At 50.9% G+C, this 24,248-nt stretch overlaps 1 protein-coding gene across 2 annotated transcripts in view; it reads left to right on the top strand.

Annotated features, from left to right (window-relative positions):
* Window positions 1-24,248, top strand: part of ABCC1 (ATP binding cassette subfamily C member 1) — a 141,199-nt gene that overhangs the window by 39,704 nt on the left and 77,247 nt on the right. For both annotated transcript variants that reach the window (XM_047837683.1, XM_047837682.1), the window contains exons 2-7: window positions 2,314-2,490; window positions 4,755-4,880; window positions 8,343-8,480; window positions 9,414-9,539; window positions 21,735-21,796; window positions 23,758-23,889. In XM_047837683.1, the coding sequence (XP_047693639.1) occupies window positions 2,314-2,490; window positions 4,755-4,880; window positions 8,343-8,480; window positions 9,414-9,539; window positions 21,735-21,796; window positions 23,758-23,889 (761 nt within the window). The remainder of the gene's footprint in view (window positions 1-2,313; window positions 2,491-4,754; window positions 4,881-8,342; window positions 8,481-9,413; window positions 9,540-21,734; window positions 21,797-23,757; window positions 23,890-24,248) is intronic.

The following is a 24,248-nucleotide window of genomic DNA, read 5'->3' as shown; positions in this document are numbered from 1 at the left end:
ATAGATCATTCTTCTTCCTGATCACATTCTTGTTGACAAGGCCGTCTTCCACATGCCCAAGTCCCCAGAGGCATGACTTTTGTCCTTTTTCGGGTTTCTTTGTGTCTAGAAGTTTCCCAGCTAACCCCTTTGCGTGTGGTGACCTTTTCAAGTTTCTTTTTCAATGATTTCTTGTTCTTGGTTCTGGAGAAAATAATTGTTGATATCATAGAATAATTACACCTCAGAAGAAGCCGTTCAGGTGCCTCGTTAATATCCCAGAGCTCCCTCACTCGCTCACTCTTTTTAAAAGTCAAATCCTTTCTTTTTATTAAGCATCTTAATAACCATTTTGAAGTGTAGACTTGAGTAGCGCTAAGCATATTCACGTTGTTGTGTATAGCGAGGTCTCTTTTCTGAGAAGCTCGAAGCTTGTAGTTTGATCAGATAGTCAAATGTGCTTTTTAAGTGAAATGATCTTTCTGTTCCCATTACCTTCTTGTTTTTTCAATGTTCTTTGATGTGGCTTTAAGGCTTGTCACGGAGCCCTAAGATTCCAGGTTCCTTGGAGTTCCTTGGTGGTCTCGCTGAACTGAATGTGTGGAGGCTGTTGGGATCGGGGATCTCTGGAGCTTTCTGGAAGGCACGTCGGCCAGTGGTGGGGAGAGATTGCTGGGTGAGAAGTAGGCTGCCTGGGGCCTTGACCTTGTCCTAAGCCAGGCCGCTCCCCAGCTCCTGGCGAGGGCTGTAGAACAGGATTTTGGGTTCCGTGCTGCCAGACTTTCCTGCTTTTCTGAGAGAAGCCAGATCTAAGTTTTTTCATGAAGTTTCCCGATTTTGGATGTTGGCAGCTAAGCGAAGATGATTTTTAAAAGCGTGCGAAAACAGGAGTAACGACAAACTGTCTCTGGGCCAAATTGGCCTGAGGGCCACCTGTTTTAGACCTCTAATCTTACCTGACCGAGTCATGGTAGAAATAGGAAATTAAGACCCACGGTTGGGGAATAACTTTCCCAAAGTTGTGTAACTGGTCAGTGGTCAAATCAGGACTCGAATTCAGTTCTTCATTATAGAAGTCCTAACTGTTGGTTGAAAGTTCTTTTCCTGGGCAGATAAACCCATTCTGTTGATTACGTGTCTGGCTACTTATCTGTTTGACATGTTTCTTTTTTAAGTTAAAAGCTTTTTATTTTAGACAGAGGGTGCAAGTGAGGGAGAGGGGCAGAGAGAGAGAGCGAGAGAATATCTTAAGCAGGCTCCACCCTCTGCTTAGAGCTCAACACAGGGCTCCATCCCATGACCCTGGGCTCGATCCCACGACCCTGGGATCATGACCTTAGCCAAAATCCAGTCAGACATTCAACTCGCTGAGCCCTCCCGGGCGCTCCTATTTGGCATGTTTCTAATGAAATACATGTGGGTTTTTTTTTAAAAAATAAACAATTAAACCAAGTTTATTTCTGAGGCTGGATAACTTAGTGGTTCGGTGCAGGGACTTCCGAACCAAGTTGGCTGGGTTCGAATTGGGCTTCAGATCTTACCAGCGGGGTGATGCAGGAACGAATCACCAAACCTCTGTGCGCCTTAGCTTTCCCTCGTGAAAGGGGAATGATGAAGTCCTCACAGAATGAAGGGAGGCAATCCATATGAAGAACTTAGAATAGGGTCCCCTTAGCACAGAGGACTGCCGTTTGGGGGTTATCCATGATGCCGATGCAGGTGATGCTAATGGTCGTGATGCTGGCGGTGGTGGGGATGAAGCAGACTTTGTAAAGCCCTCAGCTGACAAGATTGCAAAGTAGAATGATTCATGACGACCAAAGGATTCCTTAGCTGACAGGAGAATACCCTTCCGGGTTCCTCCAAATGGCAGTGCCCATCTCTTGGACGGTTGTGGAACTTGCGACAGGTCCTAGGACCTCTTGTGTGAGACAGGGCCTACCTCGATTCCTTCTTTAACGTTTAAGTTTGTTTATTTATTTTGAGGGTGGGAGGGGCAGAGAGAGAATCCCAAGCAGGTTACGAGCTGTCCACGCCGAGCCCAACGCAGGGCTGAAACCCACAAAGCGGGAGGTCAGGACCTGAGCCGAAGTGAAGGATTGGGGGCCCAGCTGACTGAGCCGTCCAAGCGCCTCTCTGTTTCTTCTTTTTTGTTTCATAGTCTTGCCGGCTCCCGGTCTCTCCAGTTTACGTGTGCTGCCTCAGAGGGCCTCAGGTGGACGGAGGGCCTTGTCTGTCTTCCTCAACCCGTCGTATCTAGCTTTGAACTCCATGCAGATGTCTGTGCCTCTTTGGTGCAGCCTCTTGACCGTGACCCTGTGTTTCTGCCCGCAGGAGTGGAGTGTCACATGGAACACCAGCAACCCCGACTTCACCAAGTGCTTTCAGAACACCGTCCTCGTGTGGGGGCCTTGTTCTTATCTCTGGGTCTGCTTCCCTTTCTACTTCCTCTATCTCTGCCACCATGACCGGGGCTACATTCAGATGACATATCTCAACAAAACCAAAACTGTGAGTCGCTTGGGATTTCCTCCTGGTGGGGGAGGTGGGGTGTGCTCGGGTGGGGGTGGCGGCTGGTGAAGACTGACCTGCTTCTTGTACTTCATTGGCCCTGAGTTCCTTTTTCTAGAAGGCGGACGAGTGATGTGGTAGATAAAGGCTGAGGCTCTGGGTTCAGACGTGGGTGCAGACGCTGGCTCCTCGGCTCGCTGGCCGTATGACCCGAGGCTGTCTTTTTTATTACCCCGAAAGTGTTGTTACCCTGACATAATTTTGAATTGCGGAAGCCCGGCAAGGAAGATCCCAGGAGCTCCCGCTAGCCCTGTACACCCGCCAGTCACGTTCACGATTTCTAACACGTTTCCACCTTTGTTTTGTGCTTTGCTCTGGCACTCTCCCTGGACGCGTTTATTTTTTCCTGAAGCATCTGAGAATCGGAACCATCCCTGCTACATGGACCCTTGATTCTTCAGTGTGTCTTTTCTCAAAACAGGGATATTCTCTCACGTAATGGCAGTACAGTTAGTGGAGGCCATGGGCGTAATACTTTTAAAAAGAATCTACGGCCTGCGTCCGATTTTGTCACTTGTCCCAATACTGTCCTTTCCAGCACCCCCAACCCCCTCCAACCCCAGCTCGGGATCCTGTCCAGATCCTGTGCTGCTTTTGGTCACGGGGGGTCTCTTTTGGTTTTCATATTTCCCAAGACTGATTTCCATAGAAAGAGGAAAACTTGAGTGGTTTCACTGAGGCTGTCCCTTTGCCCATAGGACCCTCATCGAAACCTGTCTCATTCATCCCACGTGAAACGCTGTCGATTTCCCGGTCCTCAACTAGATCCAATGTCTTTCTCTTGAACACTTTGTACTTTTTGGGGAGAGCAACGTCTCCCTTTAAAATGTTAGGGGCGCCTGGGTGGCGCAGTCGGTTGAGCGTCCGACTTCAGCCAGGTCACGATCTCGCGGTCCGTGAGTTCGAGCCCCGCGTCAGGCTCTGGTCTGATGGCTCGGAGCCTGGAGCCTGCTTCCGATTCTGTGTCTCCCTCTCTCTCTGCCCCTCCCCCGTTCATGCTCTGTCTCTCTCTGTCCCAAAAATAAATAAAACGTTAAAAAAAAAAAAATTAAAAAAAAAATGTTAAACAGAGGGGTGCCTAGGGGACTCAGTCGGTTAGGCGTCTGACTTGATTTCAGCTCAGGTCATGATCTCACAGTTTGTGAGTTCGAGCCCCACATAGGGCTCTGTGCTGACAGTGCAGAGCCTGCTTGGGATTCTCTCTCCCTCTCTCTCTGCCCCTCCCCTGCTCGTGCTCTCTCTCTCTCTCTCAAAATAAATCAATAAACTTAAAAAAAAAACAACTGAGAAACAGTCTTTAAAAATTAAAAAAAAAAAAAGTAAAACGGATTTTACCAAAAAACAAAACAAAAGCCTTGCCTAGAAGCCCTCCAGTAGCTTCTTACCACAGGGAATAAAATGTTCACAGTGGCCCAGCTTGATCTGGCCCCAGGTTCCTCTTCAGCCATCTACCCCACTCATTGCCCATTACATAGCAACCATAAGCCAGTCACGTATGTTCATACCTCAGGGCTTTTGCACTTGCTGTTCTCTCTGCCTAAATTGTTCTTTCCTTCAGATAGCCACGTTTGGCTCATTACCTGTATGTCACCAGATTGGAAAGGACTTCCCTGACCACCCTGTGTCATGTGCTACCTTTTCATGTCACTTACTCTCTCTGGTATTCTATATTTTTCCAGTTTGTTTCTTGCCCATTTCTTCCCACGAGGGTCTCAGCTCCACAAAGGCACGGATTTTTGTGTGTTTTGTTCCCTGTTGTATCTTTGGCACTTTGAAAAGTATGTGGCCCTTGGTGGGCCCCCAGTGAACTTGGGTTGGATGAATGTTGTTTAATGAACGCTTATTATAGGAGGGGCCTTATGCAAGCATCCAGGGTGGCAGATGGAGGTCAGCCGTAGACTGAGATCTTGAGTTGTCAGGGGAAGGGAAGAGCAGTGCACGGACAACGAGAGTATGAGAGGGTATGAGAGGACGTCGTACTCTGGTTACAAACTGGTGTGTGATGCCCCAGAGGGTGGCTCCCCCTCCCCAGGACTTGCACGTGTTCCAGAGGGTGTGTGGTGTGCTATGTCTAAGGACAGCTGATGGTTGAGGGCTTGGCTGGTCCCTCCAAGGCTGAGCTTTTGGTGGGGAGTTGTGGGGCGGGGGGTGCTAGGGAAAGTTCCAGTGCTGTCCCTTGTAAGACGTGTGTCCTTCTTTTCCAGGCCTTGGGATTTTTGCTGTGGATCGTCTGCTGGGCAGACCTCTTCTACTCTTTCTGGGAAAGAAGTTGGGGCAAATTCCTGGCCCCAGTGTTTCTGGTCAGCCCAACCCTCTTGGGCATCACTATGGTAAGTAGGAGCCAGCTGTCTACCAGGCCCCACAGAGGCCAAAACTAGCGGCCAGCGTTTAGAAATTCGGGGCACCTGGGTGGCTCCGTCGGTTAAGCGTCCGGCTCAGGTCGTGATTTCATGGGTTCGTGAGTTCGAGCCTCGCCTCTGGCTCCCCACTCACTGACCGTGCAGAGCCTGCTTGGGATTGTGTCTGTCCCTCTCTCTCTGTCCCGCCTCTGCTCATCCTCTCTCTGTTTCTCAAAGTGAATGCATAAACTGAAAAAAGAAATGAGAAGATCTCACATCTCCCGGTAAAAATCCAAAAATCTGGCTCCTCTTGAAAAAGTCACAGGCGGCACCAGCAGCCTCCTAGTTTTCTCGGGCCAGGAGTTGGAGACAAGACCGACGCAGTTCCTGTCCTCATGGAGTATATGTCTGGTTGTGCGAACAGACACTCGATGAATGAGTCCCCAAAAAGACACAAAATGTTTGCTCTTGTGCGAAGCACTGCGAGGGTGAAGTTTGGCAAATGTATTGGGTCTGGGGGCTAGGCAGGAAGGGGTGATGGAGCTGAAGCTGAAGGATGAGCAGGATGTTACAAAGTTGCATAGTCTGCGGGCAGAGGACTCTCCATTTGGAGAGAATAACACGTGCAACAGTCCTGGGGTCACAGGAAGAAATGGAGAGTTGGCATGTGTGGCTGAGGGAGAGGGAGTAAGAGTGGGGGAGGGCAGCTGGGACGGCAGCAAGGGCAGAGGGCTGACCTCATAGGACCTTGAGCTTCAGGTTAAGTGGGTTTGGTTTTGTTGTTCATTCCCAAACTTGGGTTGTAAAACTTCCTTGCGCCATGGGCCCCTTTCTCCCTGGCCAGTCAGGTCTCAGGATAATGTCCTTAACACAAATGCATAGGAGCACAGAGGACACCCTTCAGGCACACACATTGATATATGTGAAGAATTTGTGATTACATTTATGTTTCCACTTGAGGTTTAACTTACATGTGGTAGGACTCACTTTTTCTTCTTAAATAAGTTCCTAAGTTTTGATAAACCCACTCACACTGCCAGCTCCACAACCGAGATCTGCAGCAGCCCATTACCCCCAAAAGTTCTGTCATGCTGCCCCCCCCTCTGTGGGCAGCCCCAACCTCCACACCCCCGTCCCCTGGCAACTACTGGTGTGTTTTCTGTCCGTGTCACTTTGCCTTTTCCAGAACGTCATGTGAATGGCACTCTGCTGGCTGGGGCAGTTTGAGGCTGACTTCTCTGACCTGTTGTGTGAATCCAGAGAGGTTTTTTGTTTTTTTTTTCCAAGCTGCTCAGTGTATTTGATGGCATGGTTTTGCCATACAGTGTTTATCCATTGTTGAGTAAAACCAGTTAGCAAAAGGGGTGCATGTGTGGCTCAGTCGGTTAAGCATCCCAGTCTTGATGTCATGGTCATGAGACACAGCCCCAAGACTGGCTCTGCTCTGGGCATGGAGACTGCTTAAGATTCTCTCCCTCTCCCTCTGCCCCTCCCCCGCGCACGTTCTGTCATTCATTCATAAATAAATAAATAAATAAATAAATAAATAAATAAATAAATGCAGCGAAAGATTAAGAAGCAAAATAGATATATGCATTTCAAATCAAGATCTACCAGCGGGTAGGATGCCTCTGTAATTCCCGAGCAGTGATGACTATACGTGATAGTTGGACATGTAACGTCTTCAGTTGTATATTTTCAGATAGGATTTCTTTTTAAATTTTCTTTTTTAATGTTTCTTTTGGCGAGAGCACGAGCTGGGGAGGGGCAGAGAGAGAGAGGGAGACACAGAATCCGAAGCAGGCTCCAGGCTCTGAGCTGTCAGCACAGAGCCCGACGCGGGGCTCGAACTCATGAACTCTGAGATCATGACCTGAGCCGAAGTCGGACACTTAACCGACTGAGCCACCCAGGTGCCCCTTCAGGTGGGATTTCTAATGGTGACGGTGTCCCAGGTACTACTAATACTATGTGGTTTATTGCCATCACTCACAGCTGGGGATGCTGATGAGGGAAAGTGAAGCTATAGATGTTTTCCTGTCCAAGTTCATGGATCTCTGGGTCCCAGCCACAGCCCGTCCTTGGTCCCCAGGTTGAAACCCCAAGTCCTGAAGGGAGAGGTTTTGAGCGAGGGTGTGTCACGCCTGGCTTTGTATATTGAAAAGCTGACTGTGGCCTCTGAGTGGAGAACGGATTGGATTGTTGGGGCAGAACTGGAAGCTGGGAGTCCAGTGGGGGGCCCGTGGGGTGACCCAGAGTGTTGGGAGGGGGCTGAGGCCAGGGTGAGCAGTGGCTAAAGTGAGGATCTGCCTTGATGGCAGATCTGCAAGTTTCTGATAGATTGTAGGGAGTGAGAGAGATCCCCTCCACCCCTGAGGTGCATAGATGAGGACAGACAGGCGGTTATGTTTCTGGGGAGTAAGGGCAGGGGCCGTGGGTGACCCTTCAGCTCCTCGTGACTGGCTTTGGGGACACGCCTCAGGAGGCCAGCTCTGCTTGTCTGGAGAATGACCGTGGCAGTTCCTTCTGTAGAGAAAAAGTCGTTTTATCATTTGTTTTCTCTCCCTGATCGTAAAATCGGTGTGAAATGGAAGTAATAGCCTCAGGTGTCAGGAATGACATAAATTCCCGTTCTCCCCCGCCAGCCATCATTCTCATAAAGTCCCCTGTAGGTGACATGCATAATTGTAGGTAGATTTAAAAAAAAGCTTCATTTCCTTTTGAAGGAGAACAGTTAGGAGGAGAAGAATTCGTCCCTGTCAGGGATGGGATTTGAACATAGGTCTTCCTACCTCTAAGTAAAGGCTTGGCCCACTGCCTGTTTTTGTCAATAACGGTGTTTTATTGGCACTCAGCCATGCCCATTCATTCAAGAAAAAGTGGGCCTATGTCTCTTCCAAAAACATTTTTTTAATGTTTACTTATTTTTGAGAGACAGAGACAGAGCATGAGCAGGGGAGGAGCAGAGAGAGAGAGGGAGACACAGAATTCGAAGCAGGCTCCAGGCTCTGAGCTGTCAGCACAGAGCCCGATGTGGGGCTGGAACCCACCAATGGTGAGATCATGACCTGAGCCAAAGTCGGAGGCTTAATCGACTGAGTCACCCAGGTACCCTGCCTACATCTGTTCTCAACTGAGCTTCACCCCCAACTTTTCATCCTGCCCCAGATCTATTCATGATCTTCTTAAATTCCCGCGACCTTCAAGTTAGATGCTGTTGGCATCTCCGTTTTGCAGATGAGGCGCGGAAGCTCAGAGAAGTTCAGTGACTTGCTCAGGGTCACCCAGCAAGGTGAGAGCGGAGCTGGTCCTGGAGCCAGGTCCCTCCCGAGGCTGTTTTTTGCACCACTGAGCTGAGGACAGCCTTGCTCCAGTCCTGACAGCTGCCGGGATTGTGGGCGGCCGTGGGGCCCGGTCTTTTGACAACTCCTGTTGTATGCTTCTCTCTTCCAGCTGCTTGCTACCTTTTTAATTCAGCTCGAGAGAAGGAAGGGAGTCCAGTCCTCGGGGATCATGCTCACTTTCTGGCTTGTAGCCCTACTGTGTGCCCTTGCCATCTTGAGATCCAAAATCATGACTGCCTTAAAAGAGGTAAGTGGTGGCCTCGAGCGGCCCTTGGGAAAGGTGCTTATTCCTTCCAGCTTATGCAGAAATTGTGCATTGCCCTGGGATCCAGACAATGAGTAGTGTATGGGCCCAGCTCTTCCCCCAGGGATTTCGCTAGCTCATTCAGCCTTTCATCTAGAACCTTCTTTCTTCAGAGCCCCATTTACTTGTGTAGCTTCAGGGGCCCATGTGGGTTCTCTAGGGGTGGGAGCCCCACACAGGTGCACACCGCCCTCTGAGCCCCAGTCAGCAGTGAACAGCAAGGCAAGTCAACTGTAGATAATCTTTAGTGTGCACCAGAGCTGAGCGGGGAGTGGTGTTCGCAGAGCGGCTGCCCCCCTAGGGGGCCCGATACTTGACCAAGGTTTTTTTCCGCGAAGAATCTTACCGACTGCTGACAATTACTCCGACAGGGTTTCTGAGCCTTAGCACTAATGGACATTTTGGACCCGAGATGTCTTTGTTGTAAGAGACTGTCCTGACCTTTGTAGGATGTTTGCGGGGCATCTCTGGCCTCCGCCCATGGATTCCAGTAGCAGACCCCAAGTTAGGGTGAACAGAAATGTCTCCAGATGCTACTAGATGTTCTTTGGGAGGCAAAATCCTCTGTGATTGAGAACCACTTATCTGTTTATACATGGAGAAACTCAAGTGCACAGAGGCTGAGTGAATTGACAAAACCCCATGGCCAGTACGAGCAGGGCCAGGCCTTGAACGTGGCTGGTTAACTCTCAAGCCTGAGCCTCCTTTTGCCACATTGGATGCCCTCACCAGGCATCCGGGAGCACGCTGTGATGGGACTGCCTCTCTTCTGTTAGGGCAGGAAAGCTTATTACTGGGTCTGCACCTGCTCCCCGGCTTCTGCAGGCTGCTTCCAGAAAGTGACCTTCTCTTCCTCCTTCCTTGCCACACTTCTAGGGTGCTGAAATTGACGTGTTTCGCGATGTCACTTTCTACATTTACTTTTCCCTCGTGCTGATTCAGCTCGTGTTGTCCTGCTTCTCGGACCGATCGCCCCTGTTCTCTGAAACCATCCACGACCCCGTAAGTGTGATCGGAGACACGGGTGTGTGTGTTTGTGTGAAAAATACTATACGGTGTTAGCTAACATCGATTAGACACTTGTTCTGTGACAGTATCATCCACGTGGGATCTCGTTCCATCTTCCCCCCCCTACCCCGCCAAGGCCCAGAGAGAGAGGTAACATCCTCCTTCCCACTCTACAGATGGAAAAACTGAGGCCTCTCTGTGGCTAGGGGGACTTAAGGAAGGAATCTGCTTCATACTTGTAAACGTCTGTGTCTTATAGGCCTGCCGGTTTGATCATTTGGTTGCCATAGCGATTTTAGAAAATGTGAGCAAAACATTTAAACGTGAAGATATTTCCCCTTCTAACAATGCAGGTTTTCTAGAATAACGAGAAGTTGTGTCACTATTCAGGCCATTGCCCCCCACAGCAGTACTTGAGCTCCGCGGAGGAGTGTGGCCCTAGTCTACACAGTGCCCAGCACTCTTGTATTAACACAGTCTGCTTCCTTCTGTCATGGTATGTCCCTGGCCCTTGAGGGATTTGAGTTTGAGACCCTGAGTCTCTTCTGTTATTTTGAGGGAAGCAGGAATCTTCTCTGGACCAGTGGGTGTGAGTGGGTGCGGTAGAAATGACCAATCTTCCTGTTGACAGAATAAAAGGGAACATAGTCGTTGACCATTGTTGCCTCCGTTCTTCCTCCTGGCTTCCCCCTTTTCCTTCCTCTTTGCCCCTCTCCCTCCTTCTCCTGCTTCTTCCCTCCCTCGTTCCATCTGGTGCCAAGTGCCAGGCCCCGGTCTGGGCACAGGGCTGTGGCAGTACCTAACACAGAGATCTTGCCCACCGCAGGCTTATGTTGTCGTGTGGGCCGGAGGGATAGTCTGTAACCCTGGACCCAAGTGTATATCAGTCAGGTGGCAGTGAATCTTGAGGAGGAGAGGAAAGCATGGAGAAGAAATGCACGTGATGGTTGAGGGTCGTGTGCAGTTTCGAGTTGATAGGAGCCATCAGGAAAGGCCTCCCTCATGAAACCTCACTGCGGTGCGGGAGCGAGCTGAGCAAATACCAGATGAAGAGTGGTCCAGGCAGGGTTGGCGAGTGCAAAGGCCCTGGGGCCCTGGGGCAAAGGCCCTGGGGCAGGAGCTGCCATGGACTGTCAAGGGAGCAGCAGGAAAGGCCAGTGTGCCTGGAGCAGCGAGAGGCCACGGAGGGCTAAGACATGGCGTCTCAGAGGTGGGGACCATCGCCTGTAGTTGTGTGAGCCATTGGACTTTACTCTGAGTGGGAGGGGAACCTTTGGAGCATTTATTTGACACTTTGTTCGTGGCTAGTCAGCTGTTAACTGGCGAAATGGCAGCAAGGGCAGTTCTCAGCTGCTGCGATTCTCTGGGGTTTGGCCTGAGCCTCATCAGAAGGCTGAGGCTGCCTTCGTGGGGGGACGAAGGCAGCTGTGGGGAATCGGCTCTGAGGAGCCAAGTTTTTACGTCTAAAAAACATAGGTGTGCGTGTTTGCATATGTGCATGTTGCTGTACGTGTGCACGCGCATCTGTTTTCGTTCACGTGTGCATGTGCATATGCGCGTTAGCGTGTTCTTGGGCGCGTGTGTGTGTTTGTACGTGTGCAAAGTTCACAAGGGCAGCGACGACGCCTGGGGCGCCCACTGGATCCCGGCTCACGCCTGCCACAAAGGAGGAGAGGGGCTCGCATGTCTGTGGCTGCCGTGTCTCCTGCTGAGCAGGGTTTGTGTGCATGGCGGTGGGTGTTGGTCAGCAGCATGTCCCCATCAGGAAACATTTATTTATTTATTTTCAATTTATTATGTTTTTTTACATTCATTTTTGAGAGACAGAGCACAAGTGGGGGAGGGGCAGGGAGAGAAGGAGACGCAGAATCGGAAGCAGGTTCCAGGCTCTGAGCCGTCAGCACAGAGCCCGACGTGGGGCTCGAACTCACAGACCGCGAGATCATGACCTGAGCTGAAGTCGGACGCTTAACCGACTGAGCCACCCAGGCACCTCGGGAGAGGGAATTTCTGATGTCTGGTTCCCTCTGGGGATCTGGATAAAAATTCCTTTTTCTTCTTTCCCCGGGTGCCCATACATTAGGGTGGTTCGTAGAGCTGGCTTCTTCCTCCGTTGTGCTTTCTGCGTTCCCACCAGCCTGGGCCTTGGGCCTGCTCTGCCACACTGGGGCAGCTGGAGGCTGGGTTGCCCAGGACTGGGACGCTCCGTCTCTTGTCCCCAACCATTCAATTTTAGGAGTCTAAGCTTACAGAGATGGTTGGACCGTTAGACCCTAACTCACACCCTGAATCTGATGGTGACGGCACAAAGCCTGCTTGGGATTCTCTCCGTCTCCCTCTCTTTCTGCGCACTCCCGCTCTCAAAATAAAAAAAACTAGTAGTTTATTGTTACGTTTCATAGTCCTGGCTGTTGCCTGGGCTCAGCTGCGGTTCTCCCTCGGGGTTTCCCTGATGGTAGCAGTGGGAAGGCGACTTCTCACTTGCTGGGCTGGTGGTTAGCACCAGCCCCTGGCCGGAGCCTCAGCTAGGGTTGACGGTCCATGTCAGGGTGGCCTGGGTGACGTCACAGTGTGGTGGCCCGTGTCTGAGAATGAGTGTTCCTAGAGAGAGTGCCAGGTGGAAGCTGTGTCACCTCTTACGACCCAGTCCCAGATTTCACACAGTGTCACTCCTGCCACAGTCTGTTGATGGAGGCATTCACAGAAGTCAGCTTGGGTTCGAGGGCTGGGGACACAGACCCCACTTCTAGATGGGGGAGCGGTCAGGTCTCGTTCTAAGACGAACTCATGAGATGGCAGATAATGTCTGGCCCTCTTTGGACAATGCAGTCTCCTGTGTACCCGCAGGGAGCTTGTGACCTGGCGGGGGACAGCCATTGAACGGGTGGGCAAACAGCCATGTACCTGCAGTTGAGGTGCAGGCTGGGAAGGCTGGGAATCAGCTTATGGGACTTAGATTTGTGACCCCAGGCAAGTCCTTCCTCCTTTCAGGACCTCACTGTTTCCTTCTTGAAAGTGGGTTGAGCCCCATTTGGTGCTGGGATCTGAGGCCGGTGATCAGGGGGAGGAGGACACCGTTAGGTGCTTTCTCTGCCTGTCTCCCCATTCTCCTCAGGGCTCCCATCACAGCAGAGCCCAGAAGATGGGGAGAGCCCAGCCCCAGCTGCTGTCCTGACTTCGGAGCCGCAGTCACATGTTGTCTGTGCACACAGGGAGCAGTCAGCCTTGCCCTGGGGTGGCCAGGGGCAGGTGGGGCCTGGGTGGGAGCTGGCAGCACTGGGCTTCTCCAGGCTCGCTCCTGCTGAGTCACCAAAGTCGGCCTCCTCTCCAGCTGGCCCTGTGCCCTTTGTATGACTCAGACGGTTGTGCTGGCCCTGGTTTTTCCGTGGGGCTGCTCCCCTCTGTACCTCCAGGCCCTGGGCTGCCTGGAATCTGGGAGCGGCTCATCTAGCCTTCCAGGGCTCTCTTGGGGTTCCTGTCTGGCCCTTTCTGTGATCCTTGTTGGCCCCAAGGCTACTGCTTAGAATGGGGCCCGTGAGAGGAGGGAGGTGTTTCCTTTTGCCCTTGGAGGCATCAACGGCAAATGTGGTCATATAGTGGCCCCCCCTCCTCAAAGTGGGGTCTTTGGACCGACGGCACTGGCATTCCCCGGGTGCTGTTAGAAATCCAGAGTCCTGGGCCCACTGAGCCCTGCTGGGTCATAGCCTCACTTTAGCAGGATATACAGGTGGTGCACGGTTGAAAAGCATTGGTTTAGGACATTTAAGACGCATGTAGAAGTGCCCAGCTCATTTGGCCTAAGAGGTGGTTTTAGTCCTGTCCATAAATACGGGAAATATTTCCCCCAGCACTTTGCTGTGAACGCGGAAGGTGAGTACCCATCCACTCTCCAGTTCGATTCTACAGTGAACATTGTGCTCACCTTGCTTTATCACATATCTGGCCAACCAGCCAGCCAACTGGCTCATTCTTTTGGTATCTGAAACGTACTTTGAAATACTTAGTATGCGTTACCCAGACATTTGCACCATGCAAACCACTAGCCAGAGTGCAGTATCTGTATATGCTTCTGTTTTATGTTTCTCTTAAAGCAGAATTTGCATAGTGAAATTCCTGAATGTGAAAGTTACCGGTTGAGGAGTTGTGACAAATGAGTAATAGCCCAAGCCCTTATCAAGCTACAGAACACTACCAGGACCCCAGAAAGTTCCCTTCTGCCCTTCATGGTCAGTCTTGACCCCTCATACAATAGAGGCAGCCACTGAACATGAACTGCTTTATGAACGCATTGTAAAGTCTGTTTAAAAAAATTTTTTTTAAATGTGTATTTATTTTTGAGAGAGAAAGAGCATGAGCAGGGAAGGGGTGGAGAGAGAGGGAGTCACAGAATCCGAAGGAGGCTCCAGGCTCTGAGCTGTCAGCACAGAGCCCGACACAGGGCTGGAACTCGAGAACGGCGAGATCATGACCTGAGCCGAAGTCAGACGCTTGACCGACTGAGCCATCCAGGCGCCCCTCATAAAGTCTGTTCTTAAGTCTTCTCTCATTTATGCTGTTGGTCACAGTGGTTTGGTATTGTGCAGGGGTGCAGGGTGGAGGGGCTCTGGGTACTGAATTGAACAAACTTGACCGTTGAGGAGGGGGCACCGGGCAAATAAACCAAGAGCTGTAGACAGTGGGGCTCCGAGGCAGGAAAGTGCTGGGGGCTGAGGGGCTGGAGGAGAGGTTCCTAACTCAGCCTGAGGCTCCAGGGCCAGCGTCCAGGGGAGGGGAGGCCTGAGTCTGAGAAACGAGAGGCATCGGCTGGGCTCGTAAGGCCGGACAGGACGGGGCTCCCGGTCGAGGAACCAGCACGTAAAAGGATCCAGCTGTATAAAGGACCTTGTAGGTGTTTGGGGAACTGCAGGGTTCTGCTTGGTTGGTTCGGAGGGACCTAGAGCTGAGCTTGCAAAATCAAGGGTAGAATTGCATGTCACCATGAAGACTTGGGATTTGGCCATGTTGGAAGATTCTCAGCGTGGGGGGCGGGGGGTGACACGCTCAGGTTTCAGGTGTTTTCGGGGACCCCTCTGGCTGAAAGTAGGAGGGTGCCTGGGACACGGAGGGGCTGGTGGCACTTATATAGCCAGCTCAGCAGCTCAGGCGGGTCAGGAGGAGGGCGGAGCCAGTCAGTGACCCTGTGTGTTGTCTTTTTAAGTTTCTTAGTCCTCGAAGCCTCCTGATGAGGCGGGGCTGTGAGTCTCATCTTATACATGAGGTTACTGAGGGCCAGAGTGGTGAAGTGTCTTGCCTGAGTTCATCAGGCTGGATCAGAAGCTCTTCCTCAGGGTTGGCGCACCCAAGCGTGTATCTCTTGGAAGGCCCTGAGCACCCCCAGACTTTGAGTCAGTAGCTCTTGGCAGGACCCATGCGTTTGCAATTCTAACAGCTTCCCAGGCGCCGTGAATGCTGGCACTGGAGGGCCATGTCGGAGAACCCCTGCTGTAAGCCCTATGGCTGTGTCATCCTCCCCTTACTGCTGGGCATCTGGGTGGTGCAGAGTTCGAGTAACCGGCAGGAGACTAAAAGAGTCAAAACCAGAAACGCTGAGCGGGGATCCCGAGCATTTCCGACAAAAAGGCCAGAGTGCTGAAAGGCCCGTTCCCCAAACTGCCTGGTGGGAGGCAATGAATGACCAGCTCTTAAAGAACCAGTGCTTGGGGCTGTTGTACCAAATTGGTTTAAGCCACGTGGGTTTTGGCCAAATCGCCGGGTGCCAGATACAGATGCCAAAGAATGTGGCTCTCTCTGTACGTTGCATAAATCAGACTCTCCCTCTGCCTTCATCCAGGGCTTGTCTGAATTATTCTCCTTTCTAGGTGAATGGGGGGACCAGTGAATAAGCTTCCTACATGCAGGGACAGGAGTTAGCTCTGCTTCAGCCTCCAAGGCTGGGAAACCCCCTCACTGACAGCGTTGCCATTCGTGAGTTACGTCAGAATGTTCTGCTTGGTTTCCATTGAATGGAATGCGGTCTGGGTTCTCATCCAGCGCCCAGCCCATTTCTTTTTCTTTTTTTTTACATTATCGGTTCTTGGGGTGCCTGGATGGCTCCATCGGTTAAGCATCTGACTCTTGGTTTTGGCTCAGGTCATGATTTCAGGGATTTGTGAGTTCGAGACCCGCGTCGGGCTCTGTACTGATGGCATAGAGGCTGCTCGGGATTCTCTCTCTCCACTCTCCCCCGCTCGTGCCGTCTCTGTCTCTCTCAAACAATAAATAAATAAACGTAAAAAAACGTAAATAATAAATAAATAAACGTAAAAAATAAATAAACGTAAAAAAGAGCTCAAGTTGTTTTTATCAAATAAAGCCTTCTCTGTCAGATAGGGGCTTCCAGAAACCAGATTCCAACTTACCTGTTTCCTTTTCTGCACTGGCAGTGGGGACCTTCTGTCAGCCTGACATGACTCCTAATAATCTGAAAATCCCGGGGTGCCGGGGTGGCTCAGTTGGTTAAGTGTCCAGCTTTGACTCAGGTCATGATCTCACGGGTCGTGGATTTGGGGCCCGTGTCCAGCTCTGAGCTTTCGGATTTTGTGTCTCCCTCTCTCTCTCTTCCCCTCTCCCACTCATGCTCTGTCCCTGTCTCTGTCCCTCTCCCTCTCTCAGAAATAAACAAACATTAAATAAACTTAAAAAAAAAATAACCTGAAAATCCCTGTTTGGATTCAAAGGAGGGGGGAAGTGAATGGGACAAAGCTCTTGGAGAGTGCAAATTAGAAACTGTGAAACGTTCTTGTAAATAATGTGATCTCACTGCTTTGGCAGGGTGCATTTTCTTGCAGCAGCTGGGATTTTTACTAGCCGGGGTGAGGATTCCTCTTTTCCCTGTGGGCCATCGTTTCTTGCAGTCTCAGGGGTATGACCCCCATTTGTATACAGTAGGGCGAAAAGGGAATGAACGTGCCTTCGATTATGCAGTCACAATATTGCTTCCTTCTTGTGCCACGGCTGGAGTTGCCTGATTGTGAGAGAATGCCGGGACTGGTGAGCCCCCTGTGCGCATAGATGCCTAATGCCCTGGTGTTTGCACGGTGTCTCTGTGCAAATGAGAAAAAGACATTGTACCCCCTCCGGGTGGATGAGTTTGGGAACGGCCGGCCTCCTTCAGGCTGATGCAGCCCCTCAAAGGCACAAGACTCGGGGGTCTTGTTGAGCTGTGTCTCAGCCCCCACCTGCCCCTCAGCTGGGCATCTCTGTATGAGGTGTGTAACCCGCACAGCTATGCTCCGTGTCCTGTGGCAAGACTCAAGGAAGACTGGATTTGGAAGCAAACGGCCGTCACTTGAGCTCTGGTTTTACGCCTTAGTACCCGCTGTCTCGGGGTGTTGTGGGCTCTGATGTAAGCAGGGCTTAGCCAGCTTATTCTGTAGAAAGCCAGATAGTAAATATTTAGGCTGTGTAGACCATGTAGTTTGAGGTGCACCTACTCAGCTATGCCATTGTAGCTCAAAAGCAGATGCAGTCGGTATGTAAATGAGTGGGCGTCACCATGTGCCAATCAGATTTGACTATGAGCTATGTAAATGAGTGGGAGTCACCATGTACCCATCAGACTTGACTTTGCCAGCAGCCAGCCTGTGGGCCTTTCTTTGGCAACCCTTATGTGAAGCATCTGGTACAGTGCTTGGCGCATCGTGATGCTACAAGAAATAGAAGATGGTACTATTGTTTCTACTGTTAGTATTAATCCCATTAATACCGTTTCTCCCGCAGTCACTCCGCACCAGGTACTGTTCTAAGGATGTAACATGCTTTGTCTCATTTAAGTGCATCACCAGGTCCCTTGGCCAAGGTCGTCACGGCTAGTAAGTAGGTGGCAGGGCTGGGATTCAGAGCCTCTCTCTCACCTCCTTGCTGTTTTGTTGCCTCTCACATAAGCAACCCCCCTGGCCCCCTTCTCTCCTGGGACCTTCATTTTTTTCCTCTGGTGCAGCTCTCTCTGTTTACACTTCTTTTTCCTCTTTTAAGTGTTTATTTATTTTTGGGACTAAGAGCACAAGCAGGGGAGGAGCAGAGAGAGAAAGAGACGGAGACATAGAATTGGAAGAGGCTCCAGGCTTTGAGCTGTCAGCACAGAGCCCGACATGGGGCTGGAACTCATGAACCGTGAGATCATGACCTGAGCCCAAGTCGGACGCTTAACCATCCAGCCTGACGCCCCTCTGTGTTTATACTTCTGTATTTATTTGCATCTTGGTTTGCTTACTGTTCATCCCCCCAAGCTGGGAAGCGGTATTGGGTGGGGACCTCACTGTGTCATGCATAGCCCTGTCCCCAGCCCGTAGACATCTCCTGGCATATAAGCAGGCCCTCCCTAAACGTTTGCTCAAGAAATGAGTCATTGCCAGCTGTGCCTCCTCCCCCTCCCGCTCCCTGCCGGAACCCCGGCTTTTCCCGGTGCGTCTGAATTGGGCTACAGTTGAAGTGCATGTGAGATTCCCTGATAACTCGCTCACCACCAGCCCACAGAGCAAATACCACCACCTGTTCCATGAATAGTGTTGCCACCCCGGGTTGGAAAAGTTCCAGCTTACAACACTGTCCCACAGACACAGTTCACTTCTCCCTCCTTACACTCCTGTGAGGAAGGCAGAGCAGCCGGAAGACCTGCTCCCATCTTTCAGATTCAGAAACTGAGGCTTTCAGGTGAAGGCACTTGCCTGAGGTCATTCAGGTACAAAATGGCAATCCTGGGATTTGAGCCCTGGTTCCACAGTTGGAACTTTCTCTGTGTTAGGTTGGTCTGGAACGTAGGTCTGTGAGGCGGCAGTGTCTGATTTCCTTATTAAAACTTTTGTGAGGGGGCACCTGGACGGCTCAGTCAGTTGAGCGTCTGACTTCCGCTCAGGCCATGATCTCACAGTCACGAGTTTGAGCCCCGGGTTGGGCTGGCTGCTGTCAGCACAGAGCCTGCTTTGGACCCTTTGTCCCCAGCCACCCCCCCCCCCCCCCCCCCCCGCCACCACCGCCCCTCCCCTGCTTGTGCTCTCTCAAAAATAAAATTTACATTAAAAAAAAAAAAATCTCCTGAGGCCAGGGCCCCAGCCTGAGGTCTAAGCTGGTCTGGGGTGGGACCCTGGCCCACCGTGTTCGGTGAGCTTCCCAGGTGACGCTGGCACAGGCGGGGCTGGGACACTCCAGAAACTCCTGGTACTCCATGGCCCCGGAGTGGAGCCCAGGATGCGTGTCTGAGTCACCGGGGAAGCTTTTCATCTAGCTTTTCATGATGGAAACTTACGCGTGTGCACATACGTAGACAGCAGGGTATCACCAACTGCCACGGACTCTTTCTTCACCCTGCACCGCGTCATAGGTAAACATTTCAGTGTGTATCTCTGGAAGGCAGGGCTTTAAACGTATTTAGTAACTTGTTATTTTGAAATAACTTGACTTACACAAGCTTGTAGAAATGGTAGGATGGCTGTCTGCCCTTCTCCCCAGTGAGAGTAGGTGAAAGAGAAGAGTTCTTTCATTGCATTTTCTTAAAAAACACATTTTTGGGGGGCGCCTGGGTGGCTCATTCGGTTAGGCGGCCGACTTCGGCTCAAGTCATGATCTCGCGGTCCGTGAGTTCGAGCCCCGTGTCGGGCTCTGGGCTGATGGCTCAGAGCCTGGAGCCTGTTTCAGATTCTGTGTCTCCCTCTCTCTCTGCCCCTCCCCTGTTCATGCTCTGTCTCTCTCTGTCTCAAAAATAAATAAACGTTGAAAAAAAAAAACAAACACATTTTTTTAACGTTTATTTATTTTTGAGAGAGAGAGAGACAGAGCACACACAGGGGAGGGGCAGAGAGAGGGGGAGACACAGAATCCGAAGCAGGCTCCGGGCTCTGAGCCGTCAGCACAGAGCCCGATGTGGGGCTCGAACCCACGGACCGCGCGATCATGACCTGAGCCGAAGTCGGACGCTTAACAAAATGAGCCACACAGGTTGCCCCTGAAAGAGAAGGATTTTAAACAGTAAACCATTGCTACTGCTGTCTGGCCTGAAAGCATTAATAACAGTTGTTGGATTTCGTCAAGTTTTCCAGTCACGCATTGTGGTTGCAACGCCACACATCTTCTTAACATTCTGTCCTTCCTTCCTTGTATATTAGCTGGACCACTTCTATGCAGAGACACTTCCCCTGTGGGGAAGTTCCTTTAGAAAAGGTGGGAAAATGCTTGTTGTCTGCCCATCTTCTCTTCTCAGAACAACGGCTTGCTTCACTTGTGTCTCTTCACGCATGATGCCAGAGAGTTGCTTTTTTTTCCGCGTCCGTGTGAGATTGTGTATTTAAATATATGTGATGTTTAAATGGATGTTAAACAGATGTCTCAGTCTGTTCTACTTAGGATCCTGATTGTGACTCACGCTGTCCCTTTTGGGGCTAATAGGAGTCACTTCTGGTTGCTTCTCAGGTCTTGGGCGCCTGGGTGGCTCAGTGGGTTAAGCATCCGACTTCAGCTCAGGTCACGGATCTCGCGGTTTGTGCGTTCGAGCCCCACGTTGAGCTCTGTGGTGACATCTCAGAGCCTGGAGCCTGCTTTGGACTGTGTCTCCCTCTCTCTGCCCTTCCCCTGTTTCCGTGCGTGCTCTTTCTCCCTCCCTCCCTCTCTTTCTCTGTCTCTGTCAAATCTAAATAAAACATTAAAATTTTTTTTTTTAATTTAAAATTTAAACTCCACGCGAATTTAGCTTCCTTGGTATCAGGCTTATCTGGTATATTTCCTGCCAAACCCCTTTGCCAAGGAGACTCTGGGAGTTAAAAACAAACAAAAACTTGATGCCCTGGTCCCACCCTCAGCCAGCTTAATCAGAATCTCTGGGAGGTGGGGACCAGGTACAGGTTTTTTGTGTTTGTTTTGTTTTTGTTTTTTTAAATTGCTCGCAGCCTGGGTGGAAAACCACCAAGGCACAATGTGTGTTCTCGCCTGGCTCTCCTGTGCTGTGCCTCTGAAAAAGGGCTAGAGACCTCATCCTTGCCTGGCGAGCGCCCTGCACCAAAATGTGTATTTCAGAATGTCGACCTCCCTGTATCTGCTTGGAATGGAAAGTCGGCCCTTGCTGGTGGTCACGGAGGCTCCATGCTGACATCACTCTCCTGCTCTTTGTATTATCGTTGGATTGTGTCGGTGACTTCCCATTGCCCTTGGGATGAAGACCCAAACCCCTTACTTGGCCTCCAGTACTGGTCAGCCCCCTCTTAGTTCCTGGAATAGGGTTATGTTCCCTTCTGCCACAGGGCCTTTGCACACACACGCTTGCTGCCAAAACTACCCTGCCTCTCCCCTTTACTTGTCATCCTCTACTCTTCAGAGCCCAGCTCGGGGATGCCTTCTTTGACCTTCGTCAGAGAGATCAGCCCCCATCTGCTTATCCGCTCTCTTGCCGTGAGCTCACTAAGATACCAGTGATCCCACCGGTAATACTGACCTATCTTCAGGAAACAATCCTCACTGCAGTTGTGGTTGAGTGCCCGCTCACAAGATCCTTTGATTAATGACTCTTTCCGGACGCTGCGAGGGGCTCGTAGTCTGTTTTCACCACTTGCCTGGCAAGGTCATTCCATCTGTCTGTTCCTCTGTGTCTTTATCTCCAAAGCGAGGATGATGCTTTTATCTCCTTGGTAGGCTGGTTCTAAAGATGAGATGAAATCATTTGCATAAAGTACTTGTAACACAGCTCGCTTGCAGAGAAGTTAGCAGGTGTTATTACTACCCCTGTGCACTGTGGGCTTCCTGAGGGCAGGGATTGTGTCTGCTCAGATTTGTGTGCATGGTGCTAGGCATATAGCAGGTGCTCAGAAAATACTTGTTGAATGAATGAGCGAATGAATGACTGGGGTAACTTCGAGGGACCTGGGCAGCACCACAGCCACTGGGTCGCGGTGGGGATTTGAGAGGGGGCAGGGATGTGGCACACTGTGCCATCTTTGCACATAGTAGTCATTCAGGAAATATTTCCTGGGTGAAAGTGGGAAGCTGCTGTGTGTTTCTCTGAAGGCCGTCGGGGCTCGGGAGGGAAACCCTTTTGGGGTGTCAGTCCTCGGCGTGAGGGTGGCTGCTGGTCATTTGAGAGGAAGACTGGTCACGAGCGCCGGCCTAGATGAGAAGATTAACGGATCATTTTTTTTTTCCTCCCACTCTGTGTGTTCTCTCCGCTAGAACCCCTGCCCGGAATCCAGTGCCTCCTTCCTGTCCAGAGTCACCTTCTGGTGGATCACAGGGTAAGGCCCGGCCGGTGCTCTCCCTCCCTCACCCTTCCCCCGGGTGCGAGCGTGCCTGCTGGGGGCCCGGGTCTCAGGTGCTGACCCTGTGCCCACATGCACGGACTCGACTTGCGTGAAACACAAACGGCTTGCTCCTCTGCGCATGACTTCACCTGGGGCCCTTACAAGCCTTGTGCTCTGAGCTTCCAGATTTGGGTGCTTTTTTTTTTTTTTTTTTTTTTTTTATGTCAGGTATAATTACCAACGTTGGCATTGTTTCAGACCCCTTGCTAGCAGAAAAGTAATAGCCGTGCTCCGTAGGAAATGTAAGAACACGCATAGACCAACAAGCAGAAAACACCCAAGGTGACCACTGACAGCGGTGTGATGGGCTCCCCTCTTGTCCTTTTTGGGGCACATATTTTTCCTGCACGTATCAGCATTTTACCTGGGATTATTTGAATCCTTTTCCCCTCTGATGAGCATGGTTCCTTGTCTTTATAAACTTTTCCCAAATACCTTTTTTTTTTTATTAAGTAGCTTTCAAATTATTGTTAAGAAATAGCTTTTTAAAATTTTTTAATGTTTTATTTCTTTATTTACTTACTTACTTTTAAGTTTGTTTCTTTTGAGAGAGACCAAGAGAGCAAGCCAGGGAGGGGCAGAGAGAGGGAGAGACAGAGAATCCCAAGCAGGCTTCGCGCTGTGAGCCCAGAGCCCGACACGGGGCTCAGTCTCACAGACCGCGAGATCATGACCTGAGCCGACACCAAGAGTCAGAGCATTAATTTGAATGTGGACTGCGGACTCTGCCATCATCGCTCAAATTTCTGATTTTGGTAATGGTGCTTTGGCTTCTGTGACAGCGTGTGGGTTTCCTTATGGGGATACACGCTGCCACAACCTAGTCCGAAGTGTCTCAGAAAAGAAGTGTGTTTGTGGACGTGTGTGTTTATGGCTAGAGACCCAGAATGGCTCAGCAGATGTGGCAAGATGTAAGGAGTGGTGAAGCAGGCGGAGGGCAGACTGGGATTCTTTGTGCAATTCACGTGATTTTCCTGCGACTTTGGTATTAATTCAAAATAGCAAGTTACAGTGACAGGTTTACTTTTTATTATGCAAGTGTTCAAACACGTAGAAAGATTAGTCTAATCAGTCTCAATAAACTCATCACCCAGATTTGACAATTATTGCTTTGCCACTTGGCCTTAAAAAATACTTTTTGGGGGGCACCTGCGTGGCTCAGTCGGTTGGGCATCCAGCTCGGCGCAGGTCATGATCTTGTGGTTTGTGAGGGTGAGCCCCGTGTCGGGCTCTGTGCTGACGGCTCAGAGCCTGGAACCTGCTTTGGATTCTGTGTCTCGCTCTCTCTCTGCCCCTCCCCCACTCAGTCTCTGTCTCTCTCTCAAAAATAAATAAATATTAACAAAAATTTTAAAATATAGATATGTTTAAAAGAGTTTTTTAAAGGTTATTTTATTTTGAGAGAGAGAGAGAGAGAGAGAGAGAGAGAGCGAGCTGGGGAGGGGCAGAGGGCGGGGAGAGAGGGAGAGAATCCTAAGCAGGATCCGCGCTTAGTATAGAGCCCCACACAGGGCTTGATCTCACGAACCACAAGATCATGACCGGACCTGAAATCAAGTCACACACTTAATTGACTGAGGCGCCCCCCCCCCCCCCCACCGCTGCTGCCCCCAAAATATTTTTTAAGCAAATCAGAGCGATTGTAATGATCTCTACCTTAAATAGTTTGTGTCTCTAAAAAATGAGGCCGTTTTGCCCTGGGCGGCCTCACAGAATTAGCAGTGATCATTTAATGTGCCCGTATGTGCCATACGTATTCCACTCTTGCCAGCTGTGCACTGCCCTCGGCCGCCCTGGCATGGAGAGCGGGCTGGCATGGCAGGTGTTGGCAGCGAGGGTCACCCTCCTCTTCCTCTCCAGACTGTCATCACCTCCCCCTTGTGTTTTGGCCCCAGGTTGATGGTCCGGGGCTACCGCCAGCCCCTGGAGAGCACTGACCTCTGGTCCCTGAATAAGGAGGACACCTCAGAGCGAGTCGTGCCCGTTTTGGTTAAGAACTGGAAGAAGGAGTGTGCCAAGTCCAGAAGGTAAGTGTGAGCCTCTCTGCGACGACCTGACCACCCCTTTCCTGCCGCCTCTCGCTGACTTCATGGTCCTGGGCAAAAGCTGCTTTACTCCTCCCAGCCGGTTTTTGCTCACCTGCAAAATGGGCAAGGGTTGTACCTGCAGCGAAGGCAGTGTGAGTAGGAAAGAAGAGAGAAAAATGTGCATCGAGCAGTGATTGGTTCTGTTGGCTCAGCAGGTGTGTGCCCAGCCGCACTCCCCGAGGCCGCCCCACTTTGCCTGCCTCGCTCACAGCATCTGGCCTCCTGGGTGTTCTTGCTGTTCTATGTGTTTTTCCTTCCACACACCACGCCCATCACTTCCACGGGTGTTCAGCCAGAGA

This window comes from Prionailurus viverrinus, chromosome E3 (assembly GCF_022837055.1).
Source record: "Prionailurus viverrinus isolate Anna chromosome E3, UM_Priviv_1.0, whole genome shotgun sequence".
NCBI lineage: Eukaryota > Metazoa > Chordata > Mammalia > Carnivora > Felidae > Prionailurus > Prionailurus viverrinus.
The sequence above is the reverse complement of the archived record's forward strand: the minus strand, read 5'-3'. Positions and strand labels throughout refer to the sequence as shown.